A 23,380-nucleotide genomic window follows, 5' to 3' on the forward strand; every position below is an offset into this window, starting at 1 on the left:
AAATATATATATATATATATATATATATATATATATATATATATATATATATGGCTTACTCAATTTATTTTTTATGAAATGGAATTATTTTAAGTCTTTTAATTCCTCTTCTGTTAATCTGGACAATTTATACTTTTATAAATATTCATCCACTTATATTATCAAATTTATTGGCAAAATGGTTCTGAAGTATTATTTTAAGTTCTTCCTCATTGGTGAATTCACTCTTTTCTCTTTTGATTGGTTTTCTTTTTTTTTAAATCAAATTAGTCAAAGGCTTTTCTATTTTATTGGTTCTTTTTTTTTCATAAAAGCAACTCAGTTTTATTTATTAGTTGAAAAGTTTTCTTTCTTTCAATTTTATTAAACTTCTCTTGATTTTCAGAATTTCTATTTTGGTTTTTAATTAGGAATTTTTCATTTGTTCTTTCCTACCTTTTTTTAGTTGCATGCTCAGTTCTGATTTCCTTTCTCTGTTTTATTCATGTAAGCATTAAAGATATAAAATTTCCCCTACAATCTTCTTTGACTGCAACCAAGTTGTTTGGGTATGATGTCTCATTGTCATTGTTGTCTTGGATGTAATTATTGAATTTTTTATGATTTGTTATTTGATACTGTGTCCTCAAGCAATATTTTCTAGAGGTCTATCTTATCTAACTTTTCTAAAATTCTATTCACCTCAATTTCTTCTTGTTTATTTTGTGCTTAGATTTATCTAATTCTGAGAGGGAGGTTGAGGTCCCTCACGAATATAGTTTTGTTCTCTGTGTCTTCCTGTAATTCATTTAGTTTTCCCTCAAGTATTGGGTTCTTATACCATTTGGTGCCTGCATTCATTATTGATACAACTTCATTTCCCTTGGTATCTTTTATAGTTTCCTTCCTTGTCCTTTTTAGCTTTTTTTTTTTTGGCAAGGCAATGGGGTTAAGTGGCTTGCCCAAGGCCACACACTAGGTAATTATTAAGTGTCTGAGACTGGATTTGAACTCAGGCACTCCTGACTCCAGGGCTGCTGCTCAGTCCACTTCAGATGTGTTTCTTGTAAACAATTCTTTGTGGGATTCTTGTTTTTAATCCACTCTGTTTTCCACTTCCATTTTATGAAAGAATTCATCTCATTCACATCCACAGTTATGATTATTAATTCTGTATTGCCTTTTCTTTCCCTTTCCCCTCCTACTTTCCTGTCCAGTAGTATAAAACTGTATATTTATCTTCAAAGAGAGCCAAATCTTTCAAAAGTAAGATGCATTCAATGCTCACACCCTCCCTTCTTTTCCTCTACTGTAATAGGTCCTTTGTACCTCTTCTTGTAATGCTATTTGCCCTCTTCTGCCCCCTCCCACTTCTCCCAGTACTCCTTTTTCTCATGTCTTGTTTTATACTTGTCTTATACCCTAAGAGAAATCAGTTCTAAAGAATTGCTTTTAGTCTTATAGACAAGCAATTTTTTTTTGTTGTTTACCTTTTTTTTGCATCTCTTAAGTCTTGCATTTGAAGATCAAATTATCTGTTCAGTTCTGGTCTTTTTATCAGGTAAGGTTGAAAATGCCTTTATTTCATTGAAAGTCCATCTCCCCCCCCCCCCCAAAGAATATGCTGAATTTTGCAGGATACCTGATTCTTGTTTGTAATCCAAGCTCCCTAGCCCTCTGGAATATCATGCTCTAAGTCCTCTCATCCTTTAATGTTGAAGTTGCTAAATCCTACCACTCCTAACTGTGGTTCCTTGATATAAGAATTATTTCTGTTTAGCTGTTTACACTATTTTCTCCTTTCATTGACAGTTCTTCTATTTGGCTACAATATTCCTTGGACTTTTTATTTTGGGTTTTCTTTCTGCAGTGGATTCTTTCAAGGACTATTTTTTTAACCTTCTAGGATATTAAGGATATCAAATTTTCCTTGATCATTTCCTGAAAGGCATTGCCAGGGTCTTTTTTTAACTTATGTCTCTCAGGTAGACCAATAGGTCATGAGTTTTTTTCTCCAAATTCTCCAAAATAGAAGAGAATGTTATTTTTCCTAAAATTACATTCTCTTCTATTTTTCCAGTCTTTTGGTTTTGTTTAATGGATTATTGATGTTTTTTCATAGAGTCATTGCTTTCTACTTCGGTTTTAATTTTTAAAGTTTTATTTTCTTCAATTAGCTTTTGTGTTCCCTTTTCTAGAGAATTCTATGTTTAAAGGAGTTGTGTTTTTTTCCCAATTTGTGCAATTCTACTTTAATGGTAGCGTTTTCTTCAGTCAATTTTTGTGTTTCTTTTTGCAATTTTACATAATTTCCCTAATTTTCCTTGATCATTTCCTGAAAGGCATTGCCAGGGTCTTTTTTTAACTTATGTCTCTCAGGTAGACCAATAGGTCATGAGTTTTTTTCTCCAAATTCTCCAAAATAGAAGAGAATGTTATTTTTCCTAAAATTACATTCTCTTCTATTTTTCCAGTCTTTTGGTTTTGTTTAATGGATTATTGATGTTTTTCATAGAGTCATTGCTTTCTACTTCGGTTTTAATTTTTAAAGTTTTATTTTCTTCAATTAGCTTTTGTGTTCCCTTTTCTAGGGAATTCTATGTTTAAAGGAGTTGTGTTTTTTTCCCAATTTGTGCAATTCTACTTTAATGGTAGTGTTTTCTTCAGTCAATTTTTGTGTTTCTTTTTGCAATTTTACATAATTTCCCTGAATGACTTTTTTTTTTTTGCAAGGCAAATGGGGTTAAGTGGCTTGCCCAAGGCCACACAGCTAGGTAATTATTAAGTGTCTGAGACCGGATTTGAACCCTGTTCAGTACTCCTGACTCCAGGGTCAGTGCTTTATCTACTGTGCCACCTAGCCGCCCCCCTGCATGACTTTCAATTCTTTTCTTAATTTTTGTCCTCTTCTTTGGTTTTTAAAATTCTTTTTGAGTTCTTCCAAGAGAACTTTTTGAATTTGAGACCAATTCATAATCCCCTTTGAAGTTTTTACATGTAAACATTTTGTTACTGCTTTCCTCTTTTGAGACGGTATCTTGATCTTTCATAGTAGTTTTCTATGGTTAGCATTCTTTTGGGGATTTTAAAAGTTGAGCTCTGCTCCTGAAGCAACAAGAGCATAGTCCCAAGCTTTTTGTGCTGGGGACCAGGGGTTTGTTCCCTGGCTTCCCGTACTGGATTCTCAGGTCACATGGCTTGTTCCCCGCATCAGAGTAACCAGATCCAGTCCTGCCTGTTGTACTAGTGTTCCAGGATTGGAAGTATGCCTTTCACACTGGGGCTCTGACCCTCACTGCTGGCCTTTTGTACCACTGGCCTGCTGAGTCTAGACCCAGGTGATTTGATTTTCAAGCTACACTGTGGCTAAAAGCCTTTGTTTGACTTCCTGGTTTCCCTGCCTAGATGGAGCTGTACTCCTCTTTTACCCTTCCTAAAGAGCTTCCAAGATATCTTGCTGAAAAGTTGTTTCACTCTGTCTTTTGATAGGTTCTGTCACTTTAGGGTCTGCTTAGAGACTTCATTTAAAATTGTTTCAGAGAGAGACTGAGAAAAACTCCAAGACCTTCCTAGTTTCTCTCCATTGTCTTGGTGCAATATTAAACTTCTGAATGTGCTTTCCTTATTCTGCATCACTTTATATAGCAATAGGCTTATCAACTTGAACATGTTTGACCTCGTCTCTTATGCTCTACTAGAACCAGAATTTGAACCCAAATCCTCTTTTTCCAACCAAAGGGCAGCAGGTAGGTGATGTGAGTGAATAGAGTATCAGTTCTGGAGTCAGGAAGATTCATCTTCCTGAGTTCAAATCTAGTTTTAGACACTTGCTAACTACATGACCTGGGCAGCTCACTAAACCATGTTGGTCTTAGTTTCTTCATTTTTTAAAATGAACTGGAGAAGGAAATGCAAGACACTTTAGTTACCTTGTTAAGAAGACATGAATTGAAGTCATGAAGAGTTGGACATGGCTAAACATAACATTTGGTAGATAATAGTCTATGACAATAATAGTTTTTGAAATTTGGATGCAAATTTCCCTCTCTACCACTGACTTTTTAAGCTGTATATGACCAAAATAAATTAACAAGCAACTTATTATATGCCAGATATTAAAGTAAGCTCTCGGGATACAGCCCCTGCCCTCAAATAATTTAATTTCTAATGAGGAAGACAACATTTAAATAAAAGACAAATAAAAGAACAGATAAAATATAACTCTAGTTGGGAGACACCTACTACTCAGGAGAGATCAAAATACTTATCTCTCATTAACTAATTTTAAATGTCTAATGAGATGTCTTTGATCTGCTAAAATTTTATAAAAATGGTTTACCACTTTGGAATTCAAACATGTGAAGGTCCTCATAGAAATTAATCTTCCATTCTCTCTGCTTGCATTTTCAAAGGACACCATTCAGGACTATCTTCAGCCTTGAATGTTAATTAAGCAGCTACCATATAAAAATTGGCAGTTAGGTGGCACAGTGAATATAGTTACAGGCCTGAGTTAGTGAGACCTGAATTCAAAACTGGCCTACCTGTGTGATCCTGGGTAAGTCATTTTACCTTGATTGCTCCAGTTTTCTCAATGTAAAATGAGTTGGAAAACAAAATGGTAAACCAATCTAGCATCTTTGGGCAGCTAGATGATACAGTGGATAAAATGTGGAGATTGGAATCAGCCCATCTTTCTGAGTTCAAATCTGGCCTCAGATATTTACTAGTTGTGTGACCCTGGGCAAGTCACTTAACCATGTTGGTTTCAGTTTCCTCATCTGTAAAATGAGCTGGAGAAGGAAATGGCATATCATCCCCATTATTTGCCAGCAAAACCCCAAACAGGGTTATGAAGAGTTACACATAACTAAAGCTACTGAACGTAGTAGTATAGAGAGAATATTCTTATAAGTGATGGGAGAAGCACAATCAATTCAGTAAGACAAATCCAATGTATTCTCAAGTACAAGAGAGGTCTTTTGTTTCCAGGCTTTCGTAGCTTTCAGAAGGAAAGCAAATGTGAAGCAGAATATTCCTAAATTTTGTCTGACAAGTGTAGATATTTTTATAACAGTTGTATAGAGAGCCATCACAAGTTGGGTGGCAGGGAGAGTGGCAAGTAAAGGTGTATGCTTCTGCCACCAGCCTTTGACTTTGTATTGCTATAGTACTGCAAAACAGAGCGTTTTGCCAGGAATTTTTAGTTGCTTTCTTCACTAAAGTTTTCTCATAAATAAATTGTTAAGCATTCTCACTTAATTTTTTTTTAATCACTTGAAACCTGAAAGACTTTTCTTGTGAAATTCGCATCCCAATGAAGTACTCCTTGCCTCCTCACCATCAGCCTTTGTTGACACTGACTTATTCGGCATATTTTGGAAGCTAGCAATGAAAGATTGCCAGGGTGACTTCCAGCAAGCAAATAACATTTCTCTTGGGAACATAACTTAAGCTAATTTCATTAGTCTAGCAAGTAATTGAGCTCTTATCATTACAGAATTGCCTAGAAATTTTATGTAGCCATGGTGGACTTGAGGCTGAAAAGAGAGATAAGTGCAATCGGACTGTGCATGATGTTGCTACTGATGACTGCAAACATCTCCTAGAGAACTTGAGTGAGTGACATTTTATAGCTATCTCATGATGAAATATTTACAATTCTGGAGCCTGGGGGAGAATGGAAAGCAACCACAGTTTTCTCATTTGATTCTTAATGCCAGTACCCTAAGTAATACAAACCTATTTCATTTTATTTTTAAATATGGCTACTGTTTCCATCTTGAAATTATAAAATAACTATTAGAATGTTTATAAAATTACTATATTAGAATAAGTTCCTATTGTTCATCCAGGGCTATTTTTTTTAATCACCTAAGAAGTGACATCAACCAAATATTGATTTTATTTCTTCTTCCTCTTCAGATTTCTTAATTGTATGGATTTTTAGCATGACAGCAACAATGACTGAGTAGCCTGCCACTGTCTCATTCAATGACCTTGGGCAAGTTGCTTCTCTAAACTTCAGTTTTTGTTTTTTGTGTTTTGTTTTGTTTTGTTTTGTTTTTGCAAGGCAATGGGGTTAAGTAGCTTGCCCAAGGCCACACAGCTAGGTAAATTATTATTAAGTGTCTGAGACTGGATTTGAACTCAGGTACTCCTGACTCCAGGGCCAGTGCTCTAAACTTTAGTTTCCTTATAATAATGTTTGTCCTTCATTTTTGAAGAAGACCACAATATCAGGGAGGTGATGTCATGATAAGCACATTATTTGGATTTGAGTGAGGGGCTGCTGTACTAAGTCATCAGGATGACTGGAGATGTCCCTGGATGGGAGGCAATCAGGGTTATGTCACCTGCCCAAAATCACACAGCTAGTAAGTAAGTAGCAAGTGTGAGGCTGGATTTAAACTCCCATCTTCCTGACTCCAAGGTTATGTTCTATCCATTGTGCCACCTAGCTGCCTTATCTTCAGAATGAAAGAATTGGACTAGGTAATCTCTAAAGTCCCTAATTGAAATATTTTAAGGAACTGGAATCTCAGCAGGCAGTGTCCCATTGAAATATTTTAAGGAACTGGAATCTCAGCAGGCAGTGTCCCATTGTGTACCTTATAACCAGTCTTTTATTTATAAATATATCCAAGGGATTTTCTTCAATGGTGTAAGAAGTTAAGTGATTTGCCCAGGGTCTCAAACCCCAACATTTATTTATTTATTTAGTTGTTTTTAATTATTTATTTGACATATTTATTTAGACTCTTTGGTACCAGCATTAGAATTGCATACCAATACATGATTATTTTCTGGATTACTTGATTCTTTTGTAATTTAGCAGCAGCCAAACTAATGACCTTATGCTTTTATCTTCATCCCAAGCATGTAGATTTTTTAACTTTTGTTCTTTTAGAGAGTAAGAGTTGAGGTCAAACATATTCAAGGTGATAAGGCTACAGCTAAACAAAGTAATACACAATGAGGAAGTATAATATTTTATAATTTGTAATCATAAAAATAGTAAGCTTAACAAAACATAATAAAATAAAATATTCAGAAAATAAGAAGCCATATACACAAATATGTTTGATATTACTTTGTGGAAGTTGATTTTAGTTTCGTTAAATACAATTTTAAAATCTTTTCTGTATGTTTCAGGGTTTATGTGTATAATAAAACATTTCAAGAAAAGAGAAATTATACAGACTACATTAAAAAAACTTCTTTACCTGAGGACTAATAAGAGGGAGAAAATACAGGATTCTCTTTTTAAATTCATAGTTTTTCTATTAGAAAAATTTTCCTTAAAAATATTTTTGACATTTAGATTTCTAGGTCATATATATATATATGTATGTTATTATTCATATTTAGAAGCTGAGCAAACTTTTTGTGTAAATAGTAAATAACTTCTATTCAATGATTCTCTATTCATGTCAGATTTTTATTACATGTAGTCTAAAGCTCAACTAAGAAAGAAAATGAGAAATAGGAAAGCCACCATTTTGACTGTTTAATAACTTATTCTTAATACTTTATGATTTCATTATTTAACTTATGCCATATGAAAAACAAATTAAGACAGTATGTATTCATTGAACATTTCCCATATGCATATTGTGGGAGAATTACAAAGGAAAAACAAAAGGCAGGAAACTTTTGGTCTCAAAGCATTATAGTTCAATTGGGAATTAACAACATGCAACAACTAAAACAAAAGCAAGTAACAGTACACACAATACAGTACTAAATTAAGAGTGAGGAGAGAGTAGAAACAGGCATTGATCCAAAGTTGTAGTAGAGAGGATTTTGAATGAAGTCATACAAACAGGCAAATGGAAAAATAGGAGAAAGTGAATTAGAATATGCAAAGGAAACTGGTAGCTAGTTAGTTATGTGGAAAGTGGCAAGTGATTTGACTTGGGGTTGTAGGAAAAGAGGAGTTGTTGAGGGTTTGTGAAGAAAAATAAAGTGATAAGAAGTCATGTTGGTGAGAGGGGCCAGTTGATGGAAGAGTGAGAATTGCAGGTTTAGAATCCTAGATTTAAAATGATCATTAAAGGAAAGTCATTATAGATTGTATATTGAGTAGGAAAAGTATATGATGAATAGTGTTTGAAGAACATTATTCAGGCATCTCTTTAGGATGGATTGGAATAGAGAGAGATTGGAAGCAAAAAAGAGATCATTAAGAAGCTATTCAGGTATGAAATAATAAAACAATTCAGGTATGAGGTAATCAAGCATTCAACTTAAGGAGAAAAAGTGAAAAAACAAATCAGGAGGAAAACAATCTGTATAAATAATGCCTTTGGCTACAGCAAGAAAAGAGTCAGATGAATCACTCAGTTAATGAGCCTTTTAGATTAGAAGGATCAGTATTAAAAGAGAAAATAAGGAGTATGAAATTGTGAAAGATGTTGATCATCTTTGGAAATATTGGAAAGATAATTTACATGTAATCTTTTGTAGGCAGCTGTGAGTCAAACAATGGTATAATCAATCAATATTTATAAAGTACCTATTATTTGACACATTACTAAAAAAAAAGAAATATCATAAGAGACAAAAGAAAGAACCTGCCCTCAAGGAGTTTACAGTATATCAGGGGAGACAATATGCAACAAATATGTAAGATAAAAAGGAAATAATTGTTAGAGGGAGGCACTAGAATTAAGGGTTCATAACAACAGAGAACATCACATAAGGAGTCAGAAAACCAAATCTTCCTGAGTCCTTGTTCCCTTCCTCTATCATTCATGCAATTTTGGCAAGCAATTTAAACTATCATTTTTAAAAATGTGAATAATACTCTAGTTTCTTTTTTGAAACCCCTTCTACTCTGATCTATGATTTTGTAACCAGAATGAGAGTGAAAGGATGAAAAAGAGAATATAGATGAGAGTCATTTATGTATTAGTATAAGAAAAGTAACTCTGGAGAAAAAAAGCCAGATTTAAAGAGGTGGCATCCACAGTACACACAATTCCACATAAATTTAATTGAATACTATTTAAAACTTTGTGATAGCTAAATTTTTTCAAATAACCAGTTTTATTTAGACTTACTTAATCTTTTTCACTGTCACTTTTTTCCTCTCATATTTTGTCTTTAAATTCTCTGATTGTCTTAACAGATGCTCTTAAAATACCCTTAAGAATCTCAATTAGTGAAAAACAACCAGTCAACCATGGTTCCGATGATTTTGAAACTGAAAACACAATATGTGCTTTAAATATCCGCAAACAGACAACATGGGATGATCTTTCAAAAGCAGTGAGTCAGTCTCTGACAAACCATTTCCAGGCAATCTCTTCTGATGAATGGAGAAGTCTGGAGGACTTGACACTTAATAACACTACTGAATCCAGCCTCGGCCTAAATCTGAGCAGCGTCCGATCCATCAAACTCGGTAGCTAAAGTCTTGCAAGAAGAAAAATGTTAAATTTGGGGCCTCCTTTTTATTATCTGAGGGGTGTGAAGTACAATTTATAATTTGTTGATCAAGCATATTCAGTGCCTATTAAGGAATAGTTGCTGTCTCTGAGTAATTTGTGTTGGTATAAAATGTCTGTTACCTAAAACAGTCTTCTTGTATGAAAGATATTTTTATGAGTCAAATAATATTTAAATAATTAAACTTTTTGAGGCTTTGCAGTATATTTGTTTTTTATAGCTGATTATAAACCAAATGGTCATATTATGGGTGCCATCTTATAAGACTGAGAACAAAATCTCAAAATCTAGTTCTCATTTTAGATTTTTGAGGATGTATATAGTGGAAGTAGGGTTCTGGAGTTGGAGTCAGACAGACCTGGGTTCAAAATCTGTCTTTGAGTAGCTCTTTTGGTTTGCTCATGTTCTTTTTTGTTTGCTTTTGCAAGACAATGGGGTTAAGTGACTTGCCCAAGTCACACAGCTAGATTATTATTAGTATCTAAGGCCAGATTTGAATTCAGGTATTCCTGGACTCCAGGTTTATTGCTCTTTCTACTGTGCCACCTAGCTGTCCCACCATGTTCTCTTAACAACCATTCCCACACCAGAGTGAATGCTCTTCTGAGCCCCTTACCTCTGGCTATTAACTCTTGCCATAACCATTTTTGTTTGTGCCTTATCTGAAGTGATGGAACCATCAATTTTAAGCATTCCTCCACCAATGGTGATTGATAGGGCAGAAAATATAGTGCTTTACTCTAAGCATTAATCAAGACTTGAAGAGAAGCTCATTCAGTGAATGAGTCTGGTGAGGGGACACTTGCCTGGCACTTACCTTAATTTATTTTTATATGACTAAGAACTTGATTATTAGCCTGCCTTCAAATGTCAAATGAATTCATACATTTTACTAAATGATACACAAATAAACAATGATGACAATAATAATAATAATAATAATAATAATAATAATAATAATAATACATTTTCCCTTCAACATTTATTCTATTTTTTTCAAACAGGAAATATGTGTTGGTCAACAGGTCAGATCTTGCCCCAATCACCATGGGATTTTATGAGGAAAAATAAAACTGACCAAATAACTGTGTTTTTGTCAGGTAAAGGCTATTATCACAAATTGAATGGTGGAAAAAATGTTTCCTATATGATGATTTTTGCAGGAATTTGTTAATAAATCAAAAGGCATTCATTAATTACCGATAATATACTAGGAACTGACTGGAGATACAAATTCACAAATAAGATAGTCCCTGCCCTCAGGAAGCTTACACTCTATAAGAAAGATTTTTATATCATCTGACATGTTTCTTATGATTCTGCAATGGAAAGGGGGCATCTGAGATAATTAGGTAAAAGAAAGTAAATAGAAAAAGTCTGCAATCCTGAGACCTGACATGATGGTTTAATCTTTAATCTCTGATTACAATAAAAACCTCACCATTTCAGAAGATTATTGAAAGTCCAATATGATTTAGTGTAGAGTGAATAATAGAAAATAGTCATAGGAAAATGATTTGTTTTTACCTCCAAGTATATAACAGTATATATATATATATATATATATATATATATATATATTGATAATAATCCCAAATAGTTTACAGTATTATTCACAATAATATGTCAAAGTCTGTTGCTTCTGTTTATATCTGATATACATATCATAAAGCAAGTATTTGATAATTATTGACTGTTAGGTGTATAATAATCAGTTACTAGATTCCAAGAAGTGAATAATTTTTGAGCCTTAAAGCACCTTCTGATTTTAGAGTACATTCCTCAGTAAGATCCTATACAGTCAAAGAATCAGAATTTCAGATTCACTGTAAATTTCATTGTTAATTTCAAAGTACTACTTAGTGAAATTTTAATATATTTCAAAAAATTATCAAAATAAGTATTCTATAAGACTCTCTCCTAAGTAGAAGTAACATTGTAAAAACGGTGAAGAAAATTAGTGCTCAGCTCTCCATCTGTGTGTGTGGGAAATCCTGAACTCAGTCCTCCTGGTGGGTAGCAATGTTTGTCATGAAATTGGCATTGTCTGATATAAGGAAGCTAGATAGCATAGTGACTTATATTCAAATCTGACCTCAGAAGCTTCCTGACTGTGGGACTCTGGTCAAGTAAATCACTCTCTCTTTTTGTTTTTCTGCTTTATAAAATAGGGTTAACATCAGATGATTGCTGAGGGACTCAGTGAAAAAATGTATGTAAAGTACTTTGCAATGTCATGATGATGAAATTCATAGGTAGATAGGTAGGTAGATGAATAGATGGATGGATGGATGGATAGATAGGTAGATAGATACATAGATAGATACAGATACATAGATACATAGGTAGATAGATAGATAGATAGATAGATAGATAGATAGATAGATAGATAGATGGATAGCATTTTTGTCATTGAGAAATGTTTAAAGTCTTTTTGCTTCAACTATCAATATTTTATATCAAGAAAGGATTAATATGCCTACTAAATATGATTTCCCAAAGGTCCTCAAGAAGGCTGCCTCAGCAGTGTGACTTATGCATCCATGATCCCTCTCCAGATGTTACAGAACTACCTCCGATTGGTAAGTGTCATTGTGTACATAGTTCTTGTATTCAGCATCTGCTGCACAGAATTATTAAGTTAAAGAGACTACTTGGAGTTCCAGAAGGCATCTTAAAAATCAGAAACCTAGTGCTGAATTCCAGTACTGACATTTAGTAGCTATGTGATTTCAGAAAAAGCCATTATATGTTTTAGAACCTCAGTTTTCTCATCTGTAAAATGGGCATGCTAATACTTAATTGGACTACCTCACTGGGTTATTTTAAACTTAAATGTTGATAAACTTTAAAGTGTTGCAAAAATGTAAACTATTATTTTCACATAGCTATTGCATGGTGTCAGTCAATAAAATTAAGTATCTCTGGTGTGCCACTGTTGCTAAGTACTGGGCTTATAAAGAAAGGCAAAAGACAGTTCCCTCCAATGGGGGAGATAACATGAAGACAAATAAGTTATAGACAGGATAAACTGAGTCTTCCTGTTGCTAGGTCCAGCACTTTTATCCATTGAACCACGACTGTTTCAAAGAACGATACATTTGCTATACTTATCATAAAACACTAAACTGACAATTTTGTTTTGCCATTTTAGAATTTAGGAGGGTTAGCAGTGCTGCAACCAGAAATTGGCAGTTGCAGTTGAGGGGGAGAGGAGGTGTGAGGCAACAAAAGGTGGGAGAATCTTCCATTAGGTAGCTAGTAAATGCCTATCAATCAAAGGTCTAAGTCACCAAAACAGAAACTGCCTTCCTATGTTAACTACTCCATAGTAGCCAGTCAGACTAATTTGCTTTCAAAATTGCTTAATAAATTGTAAATTTCTTGAAGGCTTGGATACTTAATAAATGTTAGATGAAATTATGTTTTCAGAAGCAGAGATACAACTTCAGATATTTCAGCTATAAAATCATTGTGCTTGTTTATTACCTAATCTGTAGCTATTCCAATTTTTCATTGGGAAATTTTACATGAATCCATTGTGTTTTGTGTCTTTGTGTAGATTTTAAGTAATGAGTAAATTAAGTCTTTAAATTGAAATGTCAGATATGTTTGGGCTGAAATTAGCAATATGAAACATGAGATATTAGGTAAGAGTTATCTTGCTGTTGTTGGCTTTTTAAAACCCATCTGTTATTATTTTTCAAACTTATTTGGACATCAAAAACTCAACCTAAATCTTCCTCTTGAACCAGAAAAATCTGAAGAGTAAAGGTTTTATTTAAAAAACATTTGAAATTCTGAAACATTATGAACATAAGATCCAAACTAGTTACAAACATGTTATATTCTCTAATAGCATCTATTCAAAAGAAAATCTTTGATTTTAGGGGAAAGACACAAAACCAAAAAGAGCATAGTGTTGGTGTCAGTGTGTTCCTTTTATTGTAGAAGCTGACTCACAAAACCATTTTAAGTATGATAAAGTATTCACAAATGGGCTCCAAAGATATCTAAATAAATGTAATCAGTACAGATCATGATAATGAATCTAATATTGCATATAATAAATAGAAAACACATGTAGGGTGTTACAGACATGGAAGCATGTTATCAAACAGATGATGGGACAACTGAACAACAGTTCAGCTTTTGTGACATGATCATTTGTATAGAGATAGATATAAATAAATCTATTTGGGGATACAATTATGGCATCCAAATGCCATAAGATCCCCCTGCTGGCAGCATGAACTATTTGTATTCTGTGCTCAATAAGTATATCAACTCTTGGGCAGTAATGTGGTATTATAAATCTGTTCCCTGGTCAGAGAAATGGAATTGTGTGATCATTTTGGTTGCAGAAAAGTAACTGCCCACCAGAAATTTGAGGCCTCTAAGTGAGGTCTTGAACACTGTTCAACATACACACATACATTTTTGATAAGAGAGAAGGTACATTCTCTATAATTACACTGAGTTGAAGAGAGTGTTGGATAATAGCTGTGTGACTTAGTGAGTGTTCTGAAAGTGTAAACCCTTTATGTAAACACAAAGGGCTTGCTGTTCCTCAGTGACCCTTTTATTGAAAATTCGAATTGAATGTTACCAGCCTGCAATGTCTGCCAATTTACAATCTGAGAACAAATGAGGTGTTGAAATCGAAGACATCTTATCTCTGAGATTGGATGCCTTGCTGTTCTATCATTCCAGCATCAATCTTCAGACTCTGAAAGCAGTGTGACAGGAGATGATAATGAATGGAACACTCTTGTTTTCTGTACTGAGAAAGCCTCAATTCAGATAAAGGGAACCAAGATAAACTAAGCAATATATTTGTAAATTTCAGGGGTAAGCTATTTAGCAAGTCTTGGAAACCTGTCCTGATTTCACATCATTTTTACTAAGTCTGCCTCATTCTTGGAAGATATCAAAGTAGAATTTTTAATCAAAATTTAAGAATAATTTAACAAACATCTGTACAGCACCTGAAAAGGATATTGGACTGAAACAGGACTCATATTTTGCTCTTACAAAAAGTGTAGAGAAAGAAAAATGAGGTAGACTCTACTTTTCTTTCTGTCCTCATCCATAGCTAAAGACTGCAAAAGGCCAATTGTATACAGAATAATAGATATCTATATATCTATGTATTTATAATATAAAATTTTTTATTTATATACATACATTTTCCTACCAATGTGGCATTTTCATAAGTGGTCTTCTATTAATTCTTCAACAGGTTGAGCAATATCATAATGTTATTTTTCATGGTCCAGAAGGAAGTTTGCAAGACTACATAGCCTATCAGATTGCACTCTGCTTGAAGGTAATGACAGCATACCCACTAGCTTCCTTCAAAAATTAGAGGTATACAGCTTTAGTGAAACTTAACTTGATTTTTTTTGTTGCTGTTTTTAACATAGCAAAAACAAACAACTGCAGGATTTACCTGTGAAATAGTGAGAGTTGAAGTGGATGCTGATTTCTCCAAGCATCAGCTAGTAGAATTATTCATCAGTAGTGGTAAGATCATTTCAGTAGATTTCAATGATTTTGGGTTTTTTAAGTGACTGATTAGAGAAAAACTTTCTGTAATTCCCCCATCAGATTTTAATAACATTTTTAGCTATTCAGAGGTCAATTCTTCAGAAAAATGACAGACCAGATCTATGTAAATAATAATTTTATTAGCCAGTTAGAAACCTCTTTTCCTTTTCTTTATCTTTTGGTCTTTTCAGATCATATTGATTAATTTTATCCACATTTGGGTGGGAGGTTTTCCCATGAGATTTCCATTCCTTTGAAATAAGTTACATCATATTATTTGATAAACAACACTGTAACATATATGTAGGGCAAATATACAACCTCATTCTGAAACTGAAGAAACTAAGACTTCCATGGTTTTGGAAACTTCCTTAAAGATACAAAGTTATTAAGTAAACAAACTAGAATTTAAACCTACATCTTCCTACTTAAAAACCAATGCTTTTTCCCCTGCAAAATGTTGCCTCTTAAGTCCATTTTCTCTGAATACTGTTTTTATAATAATACTATTGCATATGACTTCAGAAGTAGGTTATTTATTTGAAATTTGAACTTATATTTCTTTCTGTGGAGAAGAATGCTTCATTTATTCTCATTAGTTATTTCTTTTCTTTAGCAGATACATTTCTTGAATAAAGCATTTACATAGCTATCATAATAGACACATTTAATACTAATATCTAACAATTCCATAGATGAGAGCTTTTTTGGAAGTATGCGAATTTTGTGATGTATAGTATAGCCAAAAGTCCTTAGGTATTCTTGGGACAAATACTCCAAATATGCTCCCTACTGACCTTATGAATCCTTTTTCTCTTAATGAGTTATTAGTAAATATGATTTATCTCAGAAATTCCTTAAAATCTCTTACTAATTAATTAGCTCCAGGCTCCAACCCTAATAAGATTGGGGGAAATTTCTTTTCCCATAAACTATCTTCCTTTCTCAAACTCAAATTGTAAATACCAAGGCTTAAACAAATGTATCAATCAGCAAACATTTATGAAGTATTTAATATGTGTAATACATTGTATTCAGTGCTGAGGTTATGAAGAAAAAATAAAAACATACCATTTTTAAATAGTATTTTATTTTTTCCAATTACATTAAATTTTTTTAAATTTTGAGTTCCAAATTTTCTTCTTCTTCTCAGTTCCCTCCTCTATAATATGGAAAGCAATTTGAAAAAAGTTATATATGTATAGTCATGTAAAACATAATTCTATATTACTAATATTGTGAAAGAAGCAACAGACCAAAAGGGAAAAAATATGCAAAAAATAAAGTGAAAATAGTATGCTTCTACATGCATTAAGACTCCATCAGATCTTGCTTTGGAGGTAATTAGCATTTTCCATCATTAATCCTTTGAAATTCTCTGGGATCATTGTATTGCTGAGAAGAGCTAAGTCATTCATGCTGATCATCACAAAATGTTGCTGTTACTGTGTTTCCTTGGTTCTGCTCACTTCACTTTGCATCAGTTCATGGAGGTCTTTCTAGATTTTTTTCTGAAGTCCTGCTTGTCATTTTTTATGGCACATTATTATATGACATTCCTATATCACAACTTGTTCAGCCATTGTCCAATTGATGGACATCCCTCAATTTCTAATTCTTTCCCACCACCAAAAAGCTTCTATAAATATTTTGCATTATAGATTCTTTTCCTTTTATTTTAGGTTTTTTTTTTGCAAGGCAATGGGGTTAAGTGGCTTGCCCAAGGCCACATGGTTAGGTAATTATTAAGTGTCTGAGACCGGATTTGAACCCAGGTACTCCTGACTCCAGGGCCGGTGCTTTATCCACTGCACCATCTAGCCGCCCCTCTTTTTCCTTTTTTATGATCTCTTTGGGATGTAGACCTAGTAGTGTTATTGCTAAATCAAAGGGTGTGCACAGTTTGATTGAAAATATCATGTTAATGATAATAAATAATACAAAGGCAGATATAAATATTAAAATCATTTTTAGCACCTGTGAGAAAAGTCACAGCTAGTTGCAAAAGAAGTTATTGACTAGAATTTTCTCACCATTGACTATCATTGCTGACTCCTCTAAAATATTGGGACCAAGGTCAGATAATTGATTCTCTTTAAAACAAATTTAACTCATGTCCTCTCAAAATGTCATTATAATAAGTTTTGCTTAGAATTGTTATTTAATTGCACATCTGGATAGAAGTTAGTGTGTCTCAGTTTCCTTCAGAAATTCCCCTCAGAATATCTTCCCCATAAAAATGTCTCCCTTCTCTAGAGAATTAAAAATTTATTCAGTTCTCCTCATCAGAAATGAAAATCAGTTATATTCACTTTTCTCAAAATGACTCTTCAGACTCTTTCAAGGCTGACAGTAAACTTTCCAAGCCCTAATAGACTTATTCTCCAATGTCAGTTAACTGTCAGTCTTTAGCAAACTCTGTCTCCAAGAGAGACATACTTTCTTCATGACAGTTAACTGTCTAGGTCTCCTTAGAAACTAATAGCTTTTCTCTCTCAGTGATTCATACAAGATCCCCCCAAAAATGAAAGATCAGTCCCTAGATTCCATATTTTTTAAAAATACAGTTAAAAAAAACAAATTCAGTATCTCTGTGAGAAGGGCTATTTAATCTGCTATACTATCATTTGATATGACTGGTGGTACAATAAAAGAGTAGAATTTTAAGTCTAAATTGGTTTTTTTGAAATATTTTAATTCCTATATGAAAAACATGTACTTTTATATTTCTGATTTTTTTTATTTAAGGCAATGGGGTTAAGAGTGATTTGCCCAAGGTCACACAGCTAGGCAATTATTAAGTTTCTGAGGCCAGATTTGAACTCAGGTTCTCCTGACTCCAGTGCTCTATCCACTGAGCCACCTAGCTATCCCTGTTTCTGATATTTTTTAAGGAAAATGCATATCAGTATACTTATCCAATATAATTCAAATAGATAAAGAGTAAAAATCACAGTCTGAGTTGAAAAGGACCTCAGATGGCATCTTGCCCAACTGAAATGTGAATAAGAATCCCAAATTCTAACATTCACAATGAATGCCTATACAATCTTTGACAAAAAAAAAATCAACTGAGGGAGTCTACTCTCCTTTGATTAGTAGGGAGTTATTGTGTTTTGTTTTTCTTAAATTTACCTCTTTGCAATATCCATCTATTGCTCTAATTCTGCTGTCTGATACCAAATACAACAAACTCATGATTTCTCATTTATAGTCCCTCCAAGATTTTAAGACTTTATCATTTTTCCATCTATCTCTTCTATTCTGTAGGCTGAAACTCCCCAATTATTTCAGTCCTCCTATGTGTGATTATAAGCTTTCAACATCCTGATCATCATCCTGTGGATATCTTCCAGTTTATTAATTTTCCCAGTATGAATTTGAATCTAAAAATCCTTCTCATGTGTCAATCTAGCATTATACTTTGGCTTACATAGTTATATACAAATATGAATACACATATATCTGTGTGTATGTGTATATATATATGTATATGTATATATATATATATATATATATATATATACATAAAAATAGCTCATCAAAACTAACTCCTCACTAATTCATGCTTATGCCGATTGGACCTCATAATACATGTTAACTTTACCTAGAAGTTCAAAAAGTCCAAGTAAGCTTAGCAAAAATAGTCAAACAGCCTATGTCAAGTAGGAGTGCTATTTTTCCAGAGTCAATTAAGTTTGATTGTCTCTTACCTACTACTGCATCAATACTCTAACAAAATTTAGCCATTGAGACCAGTCTTTTTTTCCCATGATCTAATTAATTTCCATGATTCCCAACACTTGTCATCCTTTACAAAGTATTCCACTTTCATTCCATATCTTGCTCTTCAATTTCTACCAAGTTGGGCCTTTCTTAACCTCTTCTAGTAATTTGATAGTATAAGCAAAAGCAACCTTTTTTTCTTTTTAAAATAGCATATTTTATTTTTTCCAATTCTCTGTAAAGACAAGTTTTAATATTCATTTAAAAAAATTTTGAATTCCAAATTTTCTCCATCCCTCCCTCCCTCTTTATCCCACCTTCTCTAAAACAGTAAGAATATTTTTATGGGTTATAGATATACAATCATGTAAAATATTTTCTATATTAGTCATATTGTGAGAGAAGAAACAAATCAAAAGGAAAACACACACAAAATAAAGAAAGTAAAAATAGTATGTTTCAATCTTCACTCTTACTGTCTCATCTTGAATATATAGTTTGATGAGAATGTCCACTAAGCTGAGCTAGTTCATTGATACATCAGTCCTGTGAATAGACACATCAAGTGGACAATTTTCAATGGGATCATTAATCTATAGTTAAAAGGGAATTTAGCAATATAGATTTATGGATATGGAATTGAGACCCAAAAGATAAAGTATTTTGCCCAAGGTTGTACAGTTATTAAATAGTAAAAGCAGAATTCATAGTTTTTCTGATTCAGAAATTAAATACTCTTTCTTCTATGTCATGCTCCCTCCTTTGAATAGGAAGGAGAAAGAAAATCAGAAATGATATAATACTACCAGTAATCTCAAATTGCTTCTTTAAAGGAGATCCTATTTTTTAATCCCTGTATTATTTGGATAATTATATAAGTATATTAATCATGGTACATAGTACATGGTACATGGTACAGCAGTCTAAGAATCAAAATGAAGAAGACCCAAAGATAATTGAAGAAAAAGTATTGTGGTTTCAGTCTGAAATATATAACCTATCTGCATAAGAAGTGATATAAAAAGTAGAATCCAAGAAATTTATGACTGGAAAAGGAGGTTGATCGGTCTTGAGAATAATTGATAATAAATATAGTATTGTTACACTGCTAGCCATATATTTTTTTTTGCTTTTGCAAGGCAATAGGGATCACACAGCTAATAAGTACCAAGTATCTGAAATTATATTTGAACTCAGGTCTTTCCTGATTCTAGAGACAGTTCTCTATCCATTGCACCACCTAGCTGCAACCTGGTAGTTAACTTCATGTTAAAAGAACTAGAGAAAAATCTTAAATACATTGAGGAGGCCACATGGCAAGAGATTCATGTTTGAGATGAAATACATAAATATGTTGTGAAATCCCGTTGATAGGATTTTCTAGAATTATCCCCAGCACCTAGTTTAGTGCTTAATATAGTGCTCAATAAATGTTTCTTAAAGGATGAGATCATGGATCCATTCTATTATTAAATCATAAAGAAAGGGCCTTTAAGGTCTTTTGCAACTTCCTAGCTATAAATCTATGAACTTAAGACCAAATTCAAAGTAAAACAAAAATAGAACATGCTAATTAATTTAATGTATTCCTTTGAGATAGAATTAATTGGGGAGAGTTTGCTGGGATATTTGACTAATAAGCTAGGCTTTAAAAGGATTTCAATGGACAATAATAGTAACAAGAATGGAAGAAAAGATTTTGTTGAAAAAAGAATCTGCTGAAGGTGTTATAGATACAATAAGCCTAACTAGAGTAGAGGAACCATAAGGAAGGAGATTTAGAGGTAATATTTGGAGAAGTCTGGGAAGAATGATCATAAGAACATAGAATTGGAATTGAACCCTCAGGAACCATTTAGTTCAACCCTCCTCATTTTATAGATAAAGAACCAAGGCCCAAAGAAGTGAAATCCTTTGCCTAAGCTCACCCAGCTAGTTAAATAAGCAACCCTGGCCTTCTGATTCCAAATCCAGTGCTGTTTCCAATGAACCATACAGTCTCCGATGGAAAAACTGATGCAAAGCCTTAAGGCCTATGCAGATCTACATGAATTCGATGTGTTGATTATTTTTTGAGGAGAGAGGCAACATAAAGGAAAAAATTCCCAATCTATGACTTCATTATTTTTGCAGTAAATTTATATTTTTATATCCAAGGATAAGCTATAAGAATGTTTTCCTTAATTATAGAGAATAAATTTTATAGATCTTTAAAGTTTGTGAAGCAGTGTACATATATTATCTCATCTGAACTTCACGGCAATCCTATATGCTGATATAACTTTAATCCCATTTTACAAATAAAAAACTGATATTGACAAGAAGTTAAGTGACTTACTCAGAATCATATAATTGATGTTAAAGACATGATTTGAACTCTGATCTTTCATGACTCCAAATCCAACATTTTATCCCCTATGCTACCTATATTTATCTCAGTTATGTATCAAGTGCCAAACATCACCATTCTTTTTTTCTACCTATAAAGCAAATTTCAACATGTCAGTCATTTATGCAATAAAATTAACTGCAAAGAAAGTTTCACAGAAACTAAGAGTGATGAAACCACAGACGGAAATTTTAGGGGCTATAAATTTTAATTGAAGCTCTAGCACAGACTTGATGAGATTCCTCATTATACCTTTCTTTACCTTCCTACGCTGAAGGGAAAAGGGAATAAATTGGTAAATATTTCCAAAGGCCATAAGACACAGTAATGGATCATTGACTCCCCTTGCTGTATTGAGTGAGCCCAAGAGTGTCAGGAAGCCATTGCTGTTAGGGGACCCACTGTGAAGTAATAATGAAGTATATAAATGGTAGCAGAGGAGTTGAAAGAAATAAAGGGCAAGAAAACAAATGCTAAAGGCAGGAGTCTTAGAAGTATTGTAAGTCAGTTAAATTTGAGGGACTCTTCAGGGAGATTGAATTAAAAACCAATAAGAGAATTGGAATTGCCCTTTCCCCCTAAATTCTATCAATAAGAAGTCCAAAGTGTAGGGTAGCAATATGCCAATAATGTTAACCTGATGATTAGAATGAATTTCTTTTTTTATGAGTTTTACAATTTTTCCCCCAATCTCACTTCTCTCCTCTTCCCCCCTACAGAAGGCAGTTTGCTAGTCTTTACATTATTCCCATAGTATGCATTGATCTAAGTTGAATGTGATGGGAGAGAAATCATGACCTTAAGGAAGAAACATATAGTATGAGATATAGCAAAATTACATAATAAGATAACATTTTTTTAAATTAAAGGGAATAGTCCTTGGTCTTTGTTCAAACTCCACAATTCTTTCTCAGGATACAGATGGCATTCTTCATCACAGATACCCTAAAATTGTGGCTGATTGTTGTACTAATGGAATGAGCAATTTCATTAAGGTTGATCATCACTCTCATGTTGCTGTTAGGGTGAATAGTATTCTGGTTCTGCTCATCTTGCTCAGCTTCAGTTCATGCAAATCCTTCCAGGCTTCCCTGGAAGGGAATAGAACAGTAGTATTCCATCACAACACACACACACACACACACACACACACACACACACACACACACACACACACACACACCACAGTTTGTTAAGCCAATTCCCCAATTGATGGACATTCCCTCAGTTTCCATTTCTTTGCCACCACAAACAGAGCTGCTATAAATATTTTTGTACAGGTAATGTTTTTACCCTTTTTCATAATCTCTTCAGGGTATAGACCCAGTAGTGATATTGCTGGATCAAAGGGTATGCACATTTTTATTGCACTTTGGGCATAATTCCAAACTGCTCTCCAGAAAGGTTGGATGAGTTCACAGTTCTCCAACAATGTATTAGTGTCCCAGATTTCCCACATCCCTTCCAACATTGATCATTCTCCTTTCTGGTCATATTGGCCAATCTGAGAGGTGTGACGTGGTACCTCAGAGAAGCTTTAATTTGCATTTCTCTAATAATTCGTGATTTAGAGCAATTTTTCACATGATTATGGATTGCTTTGATTTCCTCATCTGTAAATTGCCTTTGCATATCCTTTGACCATTTGTCAATTGGGAAATGGCTTGTCTTTTTTTTAAAATTTGTCTCAGTTCTCTATGTTTTAGAGATGAGTCCTTTGTCAGAACCATCTAATGCTTAATAAATAATAATAATTATATTAAGTAGAATTTATATGGAATTTTAAAGTTGGCAAATTGCTATACATGTTATGTCGTTTGATTGTCACAACTCTGTGAAGTTGGTACTTTTATTATCTCCATTATTATCTGTTATTAGTCCCATTTTACAGGTGAGAAAGGTGAAGTTAAGTGATATTTCAAAGCCAATAGCTAGTTAGTGTCAGAGTTAGAATTTGAACTCAGAACAGATTTTTTAGGTCATCCTGAGAAAGGAGTACTCCAGATTTCCTAATCCATTCTATGTAATATCAGAGACAGGAAAACCTCATGGAGTTATGCTGTTTTTTTATTCTTTTTTAGGCTTTTTTTATGCTTTTATTTTACCCACTATTATAATAAGTGATCAAATCCTATAGTAAGCATGAGCCCAACTAAATTTTAAACAATCAGTAAGAATTTATTATGAGCCTGCTCTAGTCTAAATATTGGGGATATAAATACGGGAGACAGTCCCTGCCCTCAAGGAGCTTATGTTCTATGAGGAAGACTATATGTATGAATA

General features: G+C 33.4%; 1 protein-coding gene across 2 annotated transcripts in view; it reads left to right on the forward strand.

The window, feature by feature from the left end:
• LOC141493023 (cortactin-binding protein 2-like) overlaps positions 1-23,380 on the forward strand; it is a 132,611-nt gene that overhangs the window by 36,954 nt on the left and 72,277 nt on the right. For both annotated transcript variants that reach the window (XM_074193845.1, XM_074193846.1), the window contains exons 7-12: positions 5,480-5,597; positions 9,113-9,388; positions 10,437-10,532; positions 11,935-12,014; positions 14,675-14,761; positions 14,859-14,958. In XM_074193845.1, the coding sequence (XP_074049946.1) occupies positions 5,480-5,597; positions 9,113-9,388; positions 10,437-10,532; positions 11,935-12,014; positions 14,675-14,761; positions 14,859-14,958 (757 nt within the window). The remainder of the gene's footprint in view (positions 1-5,479; positions 5,598-9,112; positions 9,389-10,436; positions 10,533-11,934; positions 12,015-14,674; positions 14,762-14,858; positions 14,959-23,380) is intronic.

The sequence above is a fragment of the Macrotis lagotis genome, chromosome 7 (genome assembly GCF_037893015.1).
Source record: "Macrotis lagotis isolate mMagLag1 chromosome 7, bilby.v1.9.chrom.fasta, whole genome shotgun sequence".
Lineage (NCBI taxonomy): Eukaryota > Metazoa > Chordata > Mammalia > Peramelemorphia > Peramelidae > Macrotis > Macrotis lagotis.